This window comes from Corvus kubaryi, unplaced genomic scaffold (assembly GCF_017639235.1).
Source record: "Corvus kubaryi isolate FWS band 111438036 unplaced genomic scaffold, C.kubaryi_AGA036_p1.0 71, whole genome shotgun sequence".
NCBI lineage: Eukaryota > Metazoa > Chordata > Aves > Passeriformes > Corvidae > Corvus > Corvus kubaryi.
In genome coordinates this window covers 723,920-739,715 of record NW_024582059.1, presented here as the reverse complement: position 1 = coordinate 739,715, position 15,796 = coordinate 723,920, and the positions used below count along the sequence as shown (strand labels likewise).

General features: G+C 37.8%; 1 protein-coding gene across 4 annotated transcripts in view; it reads left to right on the top strand.

The window, feature by feature from the left end:
• PPP3CA (protein phosphatase 3 catalytic subunit alpha) overlaps window positions 1-15,216 on the top strand; it is a 177,291-nt gene extending 162,075 nt beyond the window's left edge. For 3 of the 4 annotated variants that reach the window (XM_042049466.1, XM_042049465.1, XM_042049468.1), the window contains exons 11-14: window positions 3,557-3,641; window positions 7,440-7,537; window positions 10,210-10,239; window positions 13,446-15,216. In XM_042049466.1, the coding sequence (XP_041905400.1) occupies window positions 3,557-3,641; window positions 7,440-7,537; window positions 10,210-10,239; window positions 13,446-13,639 (407 nt within the window). In that variant the 3' untranslated portion in view covers window positions 13,640-15,216. The remainder of the gene's footprint in view (window positions 1-3,556; window positions 3,642-7,439; window positions 7,538-10,209; window positions 10,240-13,445) is intronic. The other variant, XM_042049467.1, reaches the window with a different exon arrangement.
• The last annotated feature ends 580 nt before the right edge of the window (window positions 15,217-15,796 follow it).

The window sequence follows — 15,796 nt, the reverse complement described above, 5'->3', positions numbered from 1 at the left end:
TGTATTTGTTCTTCCTCCAAACCAGCAAGGCTGGGCTGCAGTGCATACTTAATTTCTGTGAGTTGGTGACAGAGTGGCATTTTAATGTAATCTTTGTATTTATTTATTCACTCTGTGATTTGGCCAGATGTGGTTGTTTCCATGCCCAAAGCATTTCTCCTGTGAGCTGTATTACTGCACATTGGTGTGCTCTGCCTCTGAACCAACCTAGATGCCCAGTGTCCCCAGAACATGTGTCGTGGTGCAGTTGTGCCTGGGCACCAAGTGCTGCACTTGTCTTGCCCTCAAACAGTTGGTTTTAAAATGCAGGACCTTGTACAGTGGTGGCATATGAATTTGCTCACTGAAAGGTGCTGGACCATTTGGACAAACGCAGGCATGCAGTGGGTAGCACAGATGCTGGTAGGAGCAGCGGACAGCTGTGATAGTAAGTGCCTCTGTGAGATACCAGGTGTAAATAAACTAAAGGTATTGGTTTGATCCTTTTAACAAAAGAGGCATCATCATTCAGGCACACCTCATATGGCCATGGTGGGGCTGTTTTTGAGAAGTGGTTAAGCCTTATCAAAGCAGCAGCAATAATGTAGGAGAGTCTGGGTTTGAGAGGTGGTAACACCACTGCTGCCTGCATGTCGATTTCCTGCAAAACCTACTAACAAGGCTTTAAGCTGAAAAGCTTTCTTTCTTCGTTTCTTTTTCCTATCATTTTCAATCTGTTCCTTTCCTTTCGGATGTTCTCTGCTTAATTTGTTTCTTTTCTGTTTTTCAGACTTTACTTAAACATTACATTTCCATTGATGTTGTCAAATGTTCTCTGTTTTTTTTTATTTTCATTCTACAAACATCACTGATCTTTTTCTTTCCCCCTCTTTGGAATTCATAAGAAGATCCCATTTATGCACAGAAGAAAGGTACTCAATAAGTTGGAAGGTTTAAGTTTTATTAATTTTCCTAATGCTTAACTACATAATACATATTAGGATACCAGTGAGAGATTTGGGGTTGACTTTTTTACTCAGCATTGTTTTGTATCTGTGCAATCCTACATCTCAGAGTATTGTCAGCATTTATAATCTTTTTTTTTTTTTCCCTTGTTGTGCTTCTTAATCTGAACATTTAAATTACATTTCATATAAATCTTTCATATCCATCTTGCAGAGTCTGTGTTTGGATGATACAATTCCAAAATCCAATAGAACTTGTTAAACTACTGAAGTAAGATTTCAAAGTTTTTATTTTATCCCACATATAATTTTTACACTTCAATTTTAAACTTTAAAAAAAAATTCCTCCATGCAAAAAGGGTTTGTTTAAATATTGGAAGGTCTTTTAGAGATGGTTTCCAGCCTGAGTCTATGATTGTACGAAAGAAAGGTAAAATCTTAAGAGGATATCAGGTAATATTTGCAATGTTTGCCCGTAGCCAGTCTCAGGTTTTGGCCTATTTACTTTCACATAGGTGTGTGCTTAAGTGTAGCTTAAGTAATTCATAAGGATTTGCAGTAATAGTGAATTTCTAAATACTAAACTAGACACCCTTGGAATGTGAGTCTGAGATTTATGTATAAATAGTTAAGAAATCCAAATACTGTGAGGTTAGTGATATTCCATGAGAACTAACAGCAATAAAACATTCTGAGTATCAGGTGTGTTATTTAAAAAATTATGTTAATAAAGCCAAATAGGATAAAAAAAATTGTTAGTAATATTTACTAAACATAAGCCATTTTCACAAATTTGTTGCATTAGGAAATTCAGTGGAGACCAAAATCTTGTGAGTGTATTTTTTAGTAACCTTTATGTGTATCAATGAGATCCAAAATACTCCCTTTGAGCCTTTTGTGTTTTATGATTAAGGGGTTTTTTTTCCATTCTTTTTAAGTGTAGGACACTGTATTTCACCTCAGTCGTAAATTATATTTTCAGTTCTCAAATCTTCTAGACTGTAGTCTTAGTTGCTGTTCAACTTTTTGAATATCCTTATAAGATATACCAGAACAGTGTGGATCTGTAATAAAACAAATAGGGATGGTGATACTTGTGGGGGAAGAAAAAAGGACAAATCATCCTTAAGTGTTTTCAGAGTAGGAAAGGCTGAAAACCATGTCTTGTGTATCTCGAGAGTATAGTTCTGTGAGATCGTAGTAACTGAGGCAGGAAGGTACCCCCTACTATTCCTGAAGTACCCAGCTGAATCAGTGCTGTTTTATTTAAATTTTTCATTAAGCTGTTACAAGTATATTTTATTTAATTCAGTTACAGCTGTTTCTCCCACTCCTTATTGTCTAGAATTAGACATTTATGCCCAAGTGTTCATATCTGGTTTTATCTTTATAGGTATTATATATTTTCATTATATTTTTATCTTTATATGTGGGAGATTTGAAAGCCATCATTCTGAATATCTTTTAAGGAGAAAACTATTCCACTCAAAACCAGGACAGTATCCTGGTATTCCATCATATCAGGTCCCACATTTTCCAATACACCATCACCTTTCCTGTTTTTGGTAGATAAACACACAGCTATCATTCCCCTTAGTCTATGGGCTATCCCTTAAAAAGTCCATTGAGTTCATTAATTCCATGACCTTGAGCTCCTGTCATAACAGTTTTTCAGGGCAGGAAAGATGGTGTGTGGTGGTGTGAGGTGTTGGATTGTTGCATGCTGAAGCCAGTTCTGATTCCATTACCACTTGTCCAGTTTCATCAAAGCTTATTCTTCACTAATGTGGTCCTCCTCATTTTTGCCCCTTTCTGCTTATTTAGCTTCCCTGACAGGCTCTACAAAATGGATCAATTTGCTAGGATTTGAAAACAGAAATTCTCATTTTTGCCTTTGAATTCTGGAGTAACAAAGAAGGAAGCATTATTGTGATGTGCAGTGGTGTCTGAACAGGCAGGAGTTGTCAGGCAGCATCCATACAAGTCAAGGTTACCTGTCCTTCAAAAACCTTTAGGAGAAATCTTCGTGATGTATGTGGTTATGATTGTGATAATTAAATGAAACTGGTTTTCTGAGTGTAACAGAGCATTTTCTTGGGGATGTGGGGGATCCTTATTAAAATAAATTCTTTGTAATAAGTACTACTTTCTTTTTCCATTCAGGTGGTTCTCTCTTGCAAGTACAGACTTGGATTATATCCAAGTAACAAGTACACCTCAAACTCAGCTGAACTGTAGTCTGTTGCACTATACTTTTTTTTTTAAGGCAGAATATTGTGTGAGTTCACAAATTTCAAAGCAATTGTAATTTTGAGCAGGCCATAGCAGTACTTAGAAGGAAGTTGCTCCATGGAACTTTCTTAATTGCTGCCAGCCAACACAATCCTTACCATCTCATGATGGTTTCCAGGACTCTGCCCTTAGGTTTTATTATCTTTTAAATAATTTTTAACTAGGAGTGGGAAAAACAGTCTTTCCAGTTTTGACTACAAATGTGGCTTAGTTTGGCAAACTGTAGCATTAATATGATGTTTCTTATATTTAGTGTTGAGAGTATTTAGTGATGAATTGTTTACAAATCCCTGTAATTGTTTTTAATGTGTTCTCCATAGGAGCAACAGCTGCTGCTCGAAAGGAGGTTATAAGGAACAAGATACGAGCAATAGGAAAAATGGCTAGAGTTTTCTCAGTGTTAAGGTAAGGTTTTATGCTGGTTTGGATTTTTTTAGTGTTGGGGGTACCTTTGAGTGGTTACTTAGAGTACTCAACTGTTAAACAGCAAATTTGCTATTTAGTATACCACCCAACTGAGTTCTACTGCAACCTTTTAGAGATGGTTTTATTTATACAATGCTGCTATTTATTTTGGCTCTGAATAGTCTTCTTCCTCAGGCCTTTTGCTGAATATAAAACAGACGAACAAAAGACATCAGCAAAAAAAATTCCAATTACTATTTTTAAAGACTTTTGCTCACCAGGTGTACTAATTAACTTCTAGCCACTGTGAGGCAAGCGTTAGATGTGGAGAAAGGGTATGTCATACATCACCTCTCTTGAAAAACGAAGTCAAATGTCACACTTCATCACCCACAGATGCTGCTACAGCCACGAGTTAAGATGACTAAAGATGAAAGTATTAAGGTCATTTACCTAGAAATCCAGGAAATGGTTGTGCAGGCAACAGCAGCTCGTTCCTTTGGGCTGCACCCCCCCAAACACATGAACATTAGTAACTAATTGTTACCCAGTGTTTAGAACTCTCCATTTGATGTCTCTGAGCAGAAGAGAAAACACGCTGTACTGCCTAAGTCTAAATATAGAAAATACAGTTCTCCCTCCCTTTCAGCAGAGGGATTTTTTCCTCAGGAAACTGTATGTTGGTCTGCTGTAGTCAGTTGATGGTTATTATGTTTAGTGGAAAATCACGGGAGTTCTACAACTTTTACTGGTATGATTGCATGGTTGATGTAAGAAGAATAAATAAAATAGTTGAAGAATATACTGTTTAATTTCAGTGGAAACTCTCCAACTTGCTTGCTTTGAATGCAGCATGTCAGCAGTCGGCAGGTTTTCTGTGGGGCTTTTCATGGGCACATGCCCATGCCTTGCAGATTGCAGGACCGTAGCTTTAAATAGCAAACTGAGATGCAGAGCTTTGTACCTGGGGCTCCCAAAGTGTTACAAGTGAGTTAATGGTGATGCACGAGCTGCTTCAAAGTGGTGCCCATAAAAAAAAAAGGTTGGCTTCATGCCTTTTCCCTAAACAAGATAGAGGGGTAATCAAGTGTTTCCACCTTCTCCTCTGTACCAAGTCTGGCAGAGAGCCTGGAGGTGGCTGCTACCACCTTCATGAAACAGCACAACTATTATTCTCTAATGATAGTTGAGCAAACAAAGTTTGGGAAACTTGGCTTTCTCCCATGACCTTGAACCACACCTTCTGGATGGACTGTATTTTGTTGTGAACCACCTTTTTAAATGTAGGATTAATTCAAAAGAAATGTGAAGTTCAGTAAGCAGAAGGATCTGAAATTGGATGATCAGCTGATATATTTGGGATTTTGCAACTTGGAGATGATTGACATCAGCTATGTGTCAGACTTTTTCAAAGGGATCTGTAGGGCAGAAGCTTTTCTGTGGTTTCAAGGATACAGAAGAGGGATACAGAATAATTCCTGCATGTGCTCTGTCGAAAATGATATGCATTAGCCTCATATCTTAAGTCTACCCCAGCCAAGACCAGCACAGCCTTTTACAATTCTTAATTATTGATGGTCCTGAAAACTTTGCAGGAAAGATTGAAGATGAAGAGTAGATTTGTTCTCCCTTAGCTTTAACCAGCAAATACAGCCCATCCTCACTGTGATCAGAGGCATATTCAGCAAATAAATAGGTACCTCCACTGCATGGTTTTGGTGACCAGTCTTCCAGGGAAATGAGTGACATTTCATCCCAGCCTCCACTGCCCCCCTGGGAATACCTGATCTCTTTTCTGAGAAAGGCTGATTCTCTTCAGCTAGGTGCCAGGCTTCTAGACAGCAAAAATTGCACAAGGTTGATCTTGCAAACACTATTCCTATAGAAAAGCCTTGGATATTTTTTCTGTCTTGACAGCGTAATCTACATGTAAGACACAAGTATCAGGTAATTGTGTGTCACCCTAAGAAGACTGCAGTGGCACCATCATCTATCATCTATCTATATACCAACCTATTTTGGAAACCTTTGAAGTTCCTCTTTGAGTCATTGTGTTTTATGAAGTTTATTTCACTGATTCTTGAAAAGCTTTTTGAATGATCAGCGCCTGATCTGACCACCTGCAAAGGACTTAGTCAATCATCTCTTCTTCACACTGGAGTGGTCCCTTTCCTTGAGGATGCAACTGGAATGTAAAGCTGAAATAATTTCAGCCATTTTAGTTTAAAAATTAGGTATCAAAATAGTGTTGTATTGAGTTTCAAATGTTAAAAATCAGCTTTGCTGAAAATAGCCATCATAGGAAGATTTGCTTTAGCTAAATTGAAGACTTCACAATTCCTTGTCATTGCCTCTCTTCAGCTTTGTTTCTCAAGTCTTACTTTTCTTTTGGTATATTTAGACAGGAGAGAGGTAAATAAAATATTTTAACAGTCTATTATCCTTTTTTTGAAATGGAAAGAAATGACATAAAATATAAATTAAGGAACATTGATGGCTAAAACATCTCAATATTTGTGACACACATCTTTCTTGTGTTTATACAGTTAAGAGATAATAAAAGTACAGTCGATCAACTTAGCCCATGAGGGTGAAGCTAAAAGTGCCATTGCTGTTTATTAAAAAAAGAAAAAAAAAAAGATCTGTAATGGACTGAATAATTGAGAGAAAGCAAAAGATTAGGTGTGTAACTGTTGATGATAAAAATACTGTGTTAATTCTGAAAACATTTTGCTCTTGTATTAGTTCCAATTGCTTGGGAAACTTGCAAGGAAAATGGTCACAATTTGAATTTGACTATTACATAATAAAAAGTGAGTGCAAGCAGAATTATTTTCAAACTAAAAATAGAACTTGAAGAGTACATGTAGTAGGTAAACAAGAGTTGTTTAAAATACGTGAGTCATTCAGGGCATGTAGGTCTAAAGAAAATTTTAAGTAGCAGAATTGCTGAAAGACAGTTTTTATAGACAAAACCACATTATCCTCAAGTGAATGTGGAACTAAATTCTGTCTTTGTGTTTGCTTCCTCCAGCTTAATGTCATTATATGCTTCAAAGTAAAGCACTTCAAAATAGGTTTCTCTTAAAGAATTGGGGTCAATTTTGCTGCTGAGAAAGTATGTCATCACAGGCAGCATTACAGTCCTTGTAGAAAGCTTTACTTAAAGGCTTCTCTGGATAGAGCTGCTGTATTCCTCTTGCCATGTATTTAAAAACTCTATGTATTTGGAGACCAGCAAAGCATATTTCAGTTTCCTAAAACAATTTTCTTGAATCCATATTATTTTTAGCATACAAAATTATTAAGGACAGTACTAGCAAGGATGGAAGTGCTTATTAATTTTAATGAGCATTTAGCTGCCTTTCTTTAAGTGGCTGGTGATCATCAATAAATAATGCACCTGCCTGCTAGTGTAGACAAGAGCAGACTAACAGTTTAAGTTGATTTTGGACCACACAGTGTAAAATGCCTGAATGCATTGTTGGCAATATCTGATTCTTCTGGTCCTCCCCCTCTCAGATTTGGATTAACAGACATATTGTTCCGTAGGTGCAGGTTATACTGTTAATGATAGTAGAGTCTGCATATGGTGTGATGCAAAGGTTAAGCATGTACACAGCAGTGAAGGGGATGTTATCACCAAATTCAGTCTGTCTTGGGAAGGAGATGGGAGACGACAAAATCATTGCTGGGCATGTGTAGCTTAAGATGTCTGAAACACATCCCATGTTTTTTAAAAAGACATTTCCTTACTTTTGGTGGTTTTATTTTTCATTTCTTTTTCAACTTTCGCAGAGAAGAGAGTGAGAGTGTGCTGACACTGAAAGGTTTGACTCCAACAGGAATGCTGCCCAGTGGTGTGCTCTCTGGAGGAAAACAAACACTGCAAAGCGGTAAGCCTGTTTGCCTGTGTGTCTTGTCCTGTGTAAAAAAACCAGTTGGTTTTCAACTGCAGAACCTAAGAAAAGTAACCACAGCTGTCTCAGAAAAAAAAACAATGAACAGAAGAAAACCAGGAAGTTTGTTGTGCTGGAGCATTTGTGAGCAGCTCATGTAATGCCACCTCTCAAGACTTAATACATACCACCGATTTTCAGAGAAAGGGGGGAGGAGGGAGCCCCTGAAAATCAACTGTTCAGAATGGCAGCTCAGGATTGTATGTGAAGTGCACTCTCTCCACTGTTTGGAGCATCTTTTGGGGTGTTTTTTTAAGAGAAGCCCTTCATACATGAAGTATTGAAGGTTCGACTTAGATAATGACACTCAAACTCTTATTTTATCTGATTTGCTCTTCCTCATAGAGAATCACCATTGGAAAATGGCTCTAGAATTAGATTTTCTCTCCTAGAAATTCTAGGTGACAACATGAGCACAATTCCACTCTGATTTAAACCCAAGTGAAGGGAGGCTCTTACGAACACCGTGTTTGCCTTGTACACAAACACAGTACAGATTGACAGTTTTATACCAAGTGCTTGTTGTTACAGGAGATTGGGAAGTCTATAGTAGGGCTGCCTTTGTTTCCTTTTGGAATAAGGAGTGCAAAGTATTTAATTTATTGCTGGAAGCTCTCCTTTTTTTTTCTGTGTGTACTGCTGTGGAGTATATTGCAGGCACACATAAAGGTCTCTCATTTACTGAGGTTCTGTTGGCAGTAGATGTAAGAAATAGAAATGCTTTATAACCTTAACAGTCTCAGCCTCTTGTTTTCCTGTTTCCTTCCTGGAGCATTCTTTCTCTGTATTTTTCCCTTTACTGTCTCTTTTACCTAGAAGATTCAGGTATACAGTGGTAAACCTCCTTTTCCCCTTTTTTTCCCTTCTCTTTTTTCTTGTTGATGACTTCTGTGTTATGGACATAGTAACGTTCTGCTTTGAAAATGCTGCAATATGATTTCACAGGAGGCCTTTCTTAATCGGTTTGGGGTCTTTATACCTAGGCTTTTCTCCACATACTTGCTTTACATTTCTCCAAAAATTTGGTCCAAGGAAACTGTTATTGTTGCCCTGGAAAAATGTTATGAATAGAAATGAATTTGAGAAAATTTCCAAATGTTCTTGTTAGAATGACTAAAAGGAAAATCTCCTCATACTGCAGTATTCTGGCTCAGTGAAACATTACTATACACAAGCTTCTGCATTAGTTAACACGTAGTGGCCCATTCACCAAATACTCTGAAGTGCATATAGTTTCTGTTAAGCACACATATTGCCATATGTATTAACAGAAAATATGAGTATTATGTTCTGTTGTGGAAGTATACATTTTAGTCGTCATTTTTTCTAATGTGTCAGTGCTGGTTTGGATCTGGTTATTCATTTTAATTTCTCATCGTAGTTACCATGTTTCCTTTTCTTTTAAGTTTGCATTGGTTTTGTTCCTTGTTTTTTTGCTATCTCTCTTGCTCTGCTGCTTGAGAGGCATAGGCTTACCTTGGTGCATGAGGGTTAAATCCTCTCATATCCCCATGCAGCAAGATAATAGTATAGATATTTTAGAATATATCTCAATCCATATTTAACATTCTAACTGGGAAAAAAACCAGTTTGTGTTTTATGTTGGGGAAAGCAAGACAAAAAAGAAGAAAGGATTTCCTAAAAATTTGACTTCTTGAGCTATTCTCTAAACCAGAGAAATTCTTGAAAATCAAAAATTCTTTTAAAATACTTGCTATATTGGATTGCATTTAATGATTTGCATCAGCTTCTAAATCTCTAACTGTAAAAAAAAAATGCCTACCAAAGCTGATGGGTAAAATTCAAATGAAAGAATGTCTTTAAGAACAATTAATGGTTTCACAACAGTGGTAACATGGTATTCATAACATTGCAGCAATCTCCTGATTACAAGCTTTGCTCTCTCTGACCAGGCTTTGCAACTTTGGAGGTCCAGCAGTCAATCTTATGTCTATATCCATTGATTTAAGTAAAATATTAGAAAAATGTTGCTTTTCAGAGGCTAGTTTGACAAAAAGAAAGCTTACAGATGGAGCAGACTGGGCAAGGTTGCAAGCAGAGGCAAAGCTTTTTGAGTATCCCGTGCTGTGGGGATGTTTCTTTTAGTGAGGAGAGAGAAAAAAATAATTCTGAAAAGTTGTATATGGAATTCCTTTGCATTGTACTGGCGCTAGTACTTTTCAAGCTGATGGTGTAAGTTGTATGAATTTTGTGCGATGGCTTTACGCCATTTTTTGTTCTCTTTTGACAGGGCAAATCAAACTGCTCTTAGAGCTGGGAGAATTATATAATGACCTTTTCAGGTCAGATGTGCAATATGGAAGACATTTACATTTTGTAGTTCTTTTGAGTCAAAAGAAAACTTCTTAAATGTACCTTTAAAAACTTTCAGTTTGTGAAACTTCTGCTTTAAAACAAACTCCAGCTTAATTCAATCTGTGAATTACTGTTTTTGTGTAAACATTTCTCTGTGTGTCTGTTTTGCCAAAATCCAGCACTTACAGTAACATTAGTGTTATAGCTCCTTTGCTGTTCACTGACTTGTTCTTAGAGTTGAAATCCTCTGCTCATTTTTCTCATTCGTTTTGCTACCCCTCTCTTCTCTTCAGCTACTGTTGAGGCTATTGAGGCTGATGAAGGTAAATTGGCCAGTCCCCTTTCTGTTGGTGCCACAACAGATAAGGGCTCTGCTGGGTGTATTCATTTTGCTGTAGCTTGTACAGATTGTGTGGGTGTTGGGCTAACAATTGTGGCTCGGTATTAACCAAAATGTAATTGCTTTAAAGGGGAAAGTGTTTTTTGGTTTTTCTTTCTGTTGCTGCTGTTGAGGTTCTTCTCTTTCTGTAAGTTACAAACATGTTGGAATTGCTGTATGTTGAACTAAGCACTGCGTAATGCCACAGGAGGAGATCAGGGAACTTGGATTTCATGGGACATAACTTGGCAGCAGCTTGTAAATGCTTTGTGACACATAGCTCAAAAGCTGTGTGCTGGAGGCTGGCTCAAACTATCCTCAGCAATTTCTGGTCAAGGAAAACATGTAGCTTTTTATATATTCTCTCTTTTTGTTGTTTTTGTTTCTTTTTCCCGTTTTCTTTATTTTTCCTCAATTTGTTTCCTTTCTTTTAGGTCACTAGTAAAAAAATTTTATTGGTCTTTTGTTACAGTTCAGCATGTTTCTGTTTCCCTTTAAAAGTAAAACAACATGAGACATTTGTCTGCAAGATGTCTGCTTCCTTTGGTAGTGGCAGTTTACACACTGGATATTTACATTATAGCAACCATTAACACAGGCACCATTTTAGGTGCATATAAAGTGACTGGCTGCCTTAGAAGATTTCTGAACGTTCAGTATTGAAAACTGGTGTTTTGTTGACAGACCTCTAATTTAACCCTTAACAATTTTTAACGCTACAGTTAAAATTGAAGTAAACATGTGTTGCAATGCAGATGTACAATATTTGTTCAGCATTATAAAGTTTTGGAAGAAGAATTTTCAGAATTCCCCTTTAAAACAAAATTCTTCAGTTGTATTTTGTTCTTGCCCCTCTCAAATTTTCAGTGGGAACTTTTTTTTTTAGTTAATTAAAAAAAAAAATCTGGTGATTGTTGTCCTTTGGTAAGATGTGCCCTTTCGGCCAGTTGAATTTGTTTTTGAATTTTGTAAAGCAGTGAATAAAATTACAGAACAAACAAGTAAGAGAAAATACAACTGCTTTCTAAATAGCAGTGAGTAAGCTGCTATTTATGTTGGAATTATCTATTCCTATCAGCAATCTCTAATCTGCAGTGTGCATTCTTGTTGACAGTTTGGCTGTTTTCTGTGATTTTCTGTGACTATGTGTTGTGTTTTAGTATACTCTCAATGTAACCTGCTAATACTCGTTGTCTGACCAGCAACTACAGTAGAGCACCTTCCTTAGTGTTACAGACAATAATGTGTCTATTGGAAATACAGTCCCTTGAATGTGCCCCTGTGCCAGCAATATGCACCCCTCAAGTTAATTCTTGATTTGCCATCCTTGCTAGTTAGACGCTGTCACCATAGGCACAACTACTGTTCTACACAGGTGAAGCTTCTGATGGAGGAGAAGTTTCACCATTGGCCAGTTGTCCCTCAGGGCCCAGTAACACCAACTGGGCTGTGCTGCTGGCAAGCTCCAGGACATGGCAAGTGCTTCAGCTTCAATGCAGCCATCCATTAAATTATTGCTTTAAGGGATTGGCATAGGTGCTTGTTAGACATCTTCATTTTGTGGTAGAAGGTAAATAAAAAATAATAAAAAAAAAAAGCCAACCCAAAAGGCAAACCTTAAGAAAACTCACTGTATGACCTGTTCTGTTTTCACTGCTCCGTCCCTGCTCACTTGACTAATCACCATTATGTTGTTGTTTCTCTGAGCTGAAGTATAATACATGTTAAAAACCATGCACTTCACAAAGTTGCAATGTAACATGTGAAACTGGCTAAAGAACTATATCCTGAGGCAAACAGAATCTATCAATTTTCACAGGAAAAGCTGGCAAAATCAACATGAAAATGCCTTTTCTTGCTCCCCCCAAAATACAAGGAGTGGTAGCTTGGCACCAGGGATCTTCTGGGGTTTTGGGTGTGTTAGCTTTTTTTTTTTTAATGGAAGTTACCAGCTTGTCCAGAGTCAGAACTGCATTTTGGATGGAGAGCAGGCGTTCTTGGGCATGAAGAGAAGAGGGGAGAAGGAATACTGAATTTGATCTCTGAAACTCCCCTACCGTTTTCTCCCCAGGGAGTTTGCAGTTTCCTGGTACTAATGCACCATTTCTGCCCTTTGGCATGTTACGAAAGACGCTTAGCAGAAATTCCAGTTCTGGAAGTGCAGTGCATTGATTTGGTGCAGATAAGAGAAAAAACACACAGAAGGCTATGACAGATTATCTATGGAGCTGTGACCTGCTGTTTGCCTGCAGTGCTTTTTTTCTCTTTTGCTTTAAATCTAAAGATCGTCAACACTTCAATTAGAGAGAGATTAAAATTAAATGAAAATCACAGTCTGCGAATACATTCCTCAGCCTGTGGCTTCCTTCTGAGGTTGGTGTGGCCTCACCAATGTCACTGCTAAAAAGCAGATCAAAAATCCTCAGGATCAGTTGGAACTTTGGTCCTTTGTCAGTGCGTTTCCTAAGCTAAACTGTACAAATATGCCAAAATTACAATATCCCTGGTCTGTGTTTCATGGTGTTACTGCTGTTTGACTCAAGCTGCTGTCTAGAAGTCCAGGGTTGTATCAGGGAGGGTAATTTCCCCAAACAATCAACAAGCAGCTCACCTCTGTTGAGAACAGAAGGCAACTTGTTGTAGGGTCACCCCAGATCTTCCCTAGCTGTAATGTATATCCCACAAAGTGACCTCACTATGTTGTCACCATCTGGAACTAGCCAGCACTTTTTACATGATCTTTGAAGGTCAGGTGGGAGTTTTGCCTGCTAATGGGCATTAGGGCACAGTGTCCTTAAGGCTGTAGGCTATGACAACAAATGGCAACTCACCAGCTCATGGCTGTGCCCTCTGCATGGTTCCTAAGTGCAAACCGTAGTTTCATGTCAGTGTCTTGGCGTTCTAAGCTTGAACCCCAGTGGACAACAAAATACTGGAAGTTGATGGTATTGAAAACAATAGTTGTATTGGAAGGGACAGTGGTGGTGAACCCCCAGCTCTTTCTGAGTATGGTAAGGAGTTGGTGGTGGTGTCAGATCTTCTCACTGCCACCTTCCCAAAGAAGGACTCTTGCACTTGTTGCTAAATTGGGGGAAAATCTGCTGAGAATTTTATCTTGCTAATTTTATTTTTTAATAATCCTTTATTTAGCTATCAAAGGATTTTCACCCCAGCATAAGATCACTAGCTTCGAAGAGGCCAAAGGCTTAGATCGAATTAATGAGCGAATGCCTCCGCGCAGAGACGTGCCATCCGATGCCAACCTTAACTCCATCAACAAGGCAATCTCCACAGAGACTAATGGCACGGACAGCAACGGCAGTAATAGCAGCAATATCCAGTGACCACTGTCCGGGAGGGGGGTTGAGCTGCAGGGCGCAATGGGGTTTGCTGCATGTCAGCACTGGGATGTTCTTGCCTCTGATAATAGCTTACTTGCTCTGGGGGCCAGGTGTTGGATTCAGTTTACAAAATTCATCTACAAAGAGATCGTCAACTTTAATTTGGTGGGAGGGCGGGTGGGGGAGAAACACCTCCTTTGGATATGCCTTTAAATGCTTGTAGAAAAATGAAAGCTCATGCTGGTATATATTGCAAAGTTAGGAGAATGAACAGGTTTTCCTGCTACATTGGGAACGTCTAGCTATGTTACTGAAAGGCCTTTTATTATGTTACTGGACATGAAAACTTTGTTTAATTTCTTACTAACTATTGTAAGTTTACAGTTGCAGCACTCAACATCTACAACATCGAAACATTTTTAACAAAATGTACAAACTAAATAAGGACTATTTATTGATAATGTTTTGCTACTCTTGTCAGACAATGGCTATGAAATAAATTAGGCACTCTTTAAAAATACAGAGAAAAAAAGAAAAAAAAAAAAAGAATGTTGGAAATTTGTTTAAAATGCCAAAAAAAAGAGAGAGAGAGAGAGAGAGAGAGTGAGAGCGAGCGAGCGAGAGCGACAGTTTAATTTTGTACAGATTACGCTTACCTCAGGTTTCTTTAGTGTGCTTCAATGCCCTTCTTTAAATACAACACTTACCTTACTAATTTGGCAGCAATTATCTTTTTCTTTGTTTAAAAAAAAAAAAAACTGGAATAATAACATTTATCTTTTTTTGCTGTTTATATTTAGGGGGGTTTGGTTTGGGAGGTTTTCTGGGGTTTTTTTTGGTAAAACAACTCTTGGTTGTGGCTTGCTGAATTTAAATATTTAAGAGTGGTGCATTTTTAAGTATAGTGAACAAGACACCATATTAAGTGCAGTGAAAAGCATCTATATTCTGTAAAAATCTGCCTATGCATGTTTTTTAAGAAAAAATGGCTGTATAGGCCTGTATGGGACTGTAATGCGCTTAGTGGTCTGACTTATACTGGAAATGTATGTATACTGGCGTACTTTATATTCTCTAAAAAGAAAATGCTTAATGCCTTTGAAATTTTGTAATCAAAAAAAAGCTTTGAAAAATCTAAGGGGGGAGAGTATTCTTAAAGTTTTTAACATAAGCTTGTCAGTGCACATATAGATGGGTAGCATGTTTAGCAAACCTTGTGAAATTTAAATAAGTTTGTAGTTACATGTGAAATTCTAAATGCATGATAACTGTTAATGTCATAATGGTTTAGTCATTTTGTTCTGTTTTGTCATGTGCCACAAAATGTGTAATTTTTTCACTTTTTTCCCTTTGTATATCAGTTACGGGTTTCAACTGGTTCATTCTAAAAAAGAAAAGGAAACAAAACAAACAGTCCATTGATATTTTTTAACAATTGTATAAGTGCCCAAGTAATTCACTACAGCCTACAGCCTTGCCTTTGTAATTTGACTTCAAAATGTTGGCAATCAAAGCATGCACTTGTAACAATGAAAGAAGCATTTTATATTACTACTCAATAAAAATGTGCATGAACTTAAGCATTCTTCCCTTTCTTGCTGTCTCAGTGGCAGAAGCACACAGGCACTGCGTGCGTGTGCTTCTTGCTCTCTTTTGCTTTGGACAGGAGAAGACCGCCAGTGTAAGAGATGAGGGACTTGTTTCACGATTCAAGGTCAGTTCTTTACTAAGAAATAAACCTGTATATTACCCAGCTGTTCTAGACTACTGAATGTCCGCAGACTTCCTCCAAGGTCTGGTTAGAACATTGGATTTTCACTGAAATGAGTAGGATGTAACCCGCAAGTAGAGTGCACAAGAAAACAAGTGCCCTCTATGTGCTTTCCCCTTATCTGGAGTGCTCGAAAAGGTCAATGAGTATAATTTACAATGATTACAATTTCACATGTCAAATGCTCTCTCTTTTAGTCAGAGAAGAACTTTCAAAGCTCTGCCTTCTCACTTTCTCCCTAACTGTGCTCAGCATCCTTCCCCAGTCCATCATCCTGCGAAGCACTGACAGATGATGCCAAGTGGTGCAATGATGTGGGTATTGCCTTAGTCCTCCTTTCAGGTATCATTATTAAATATAGGCTCAGTGCCTGCTTTCTTATATGTTTT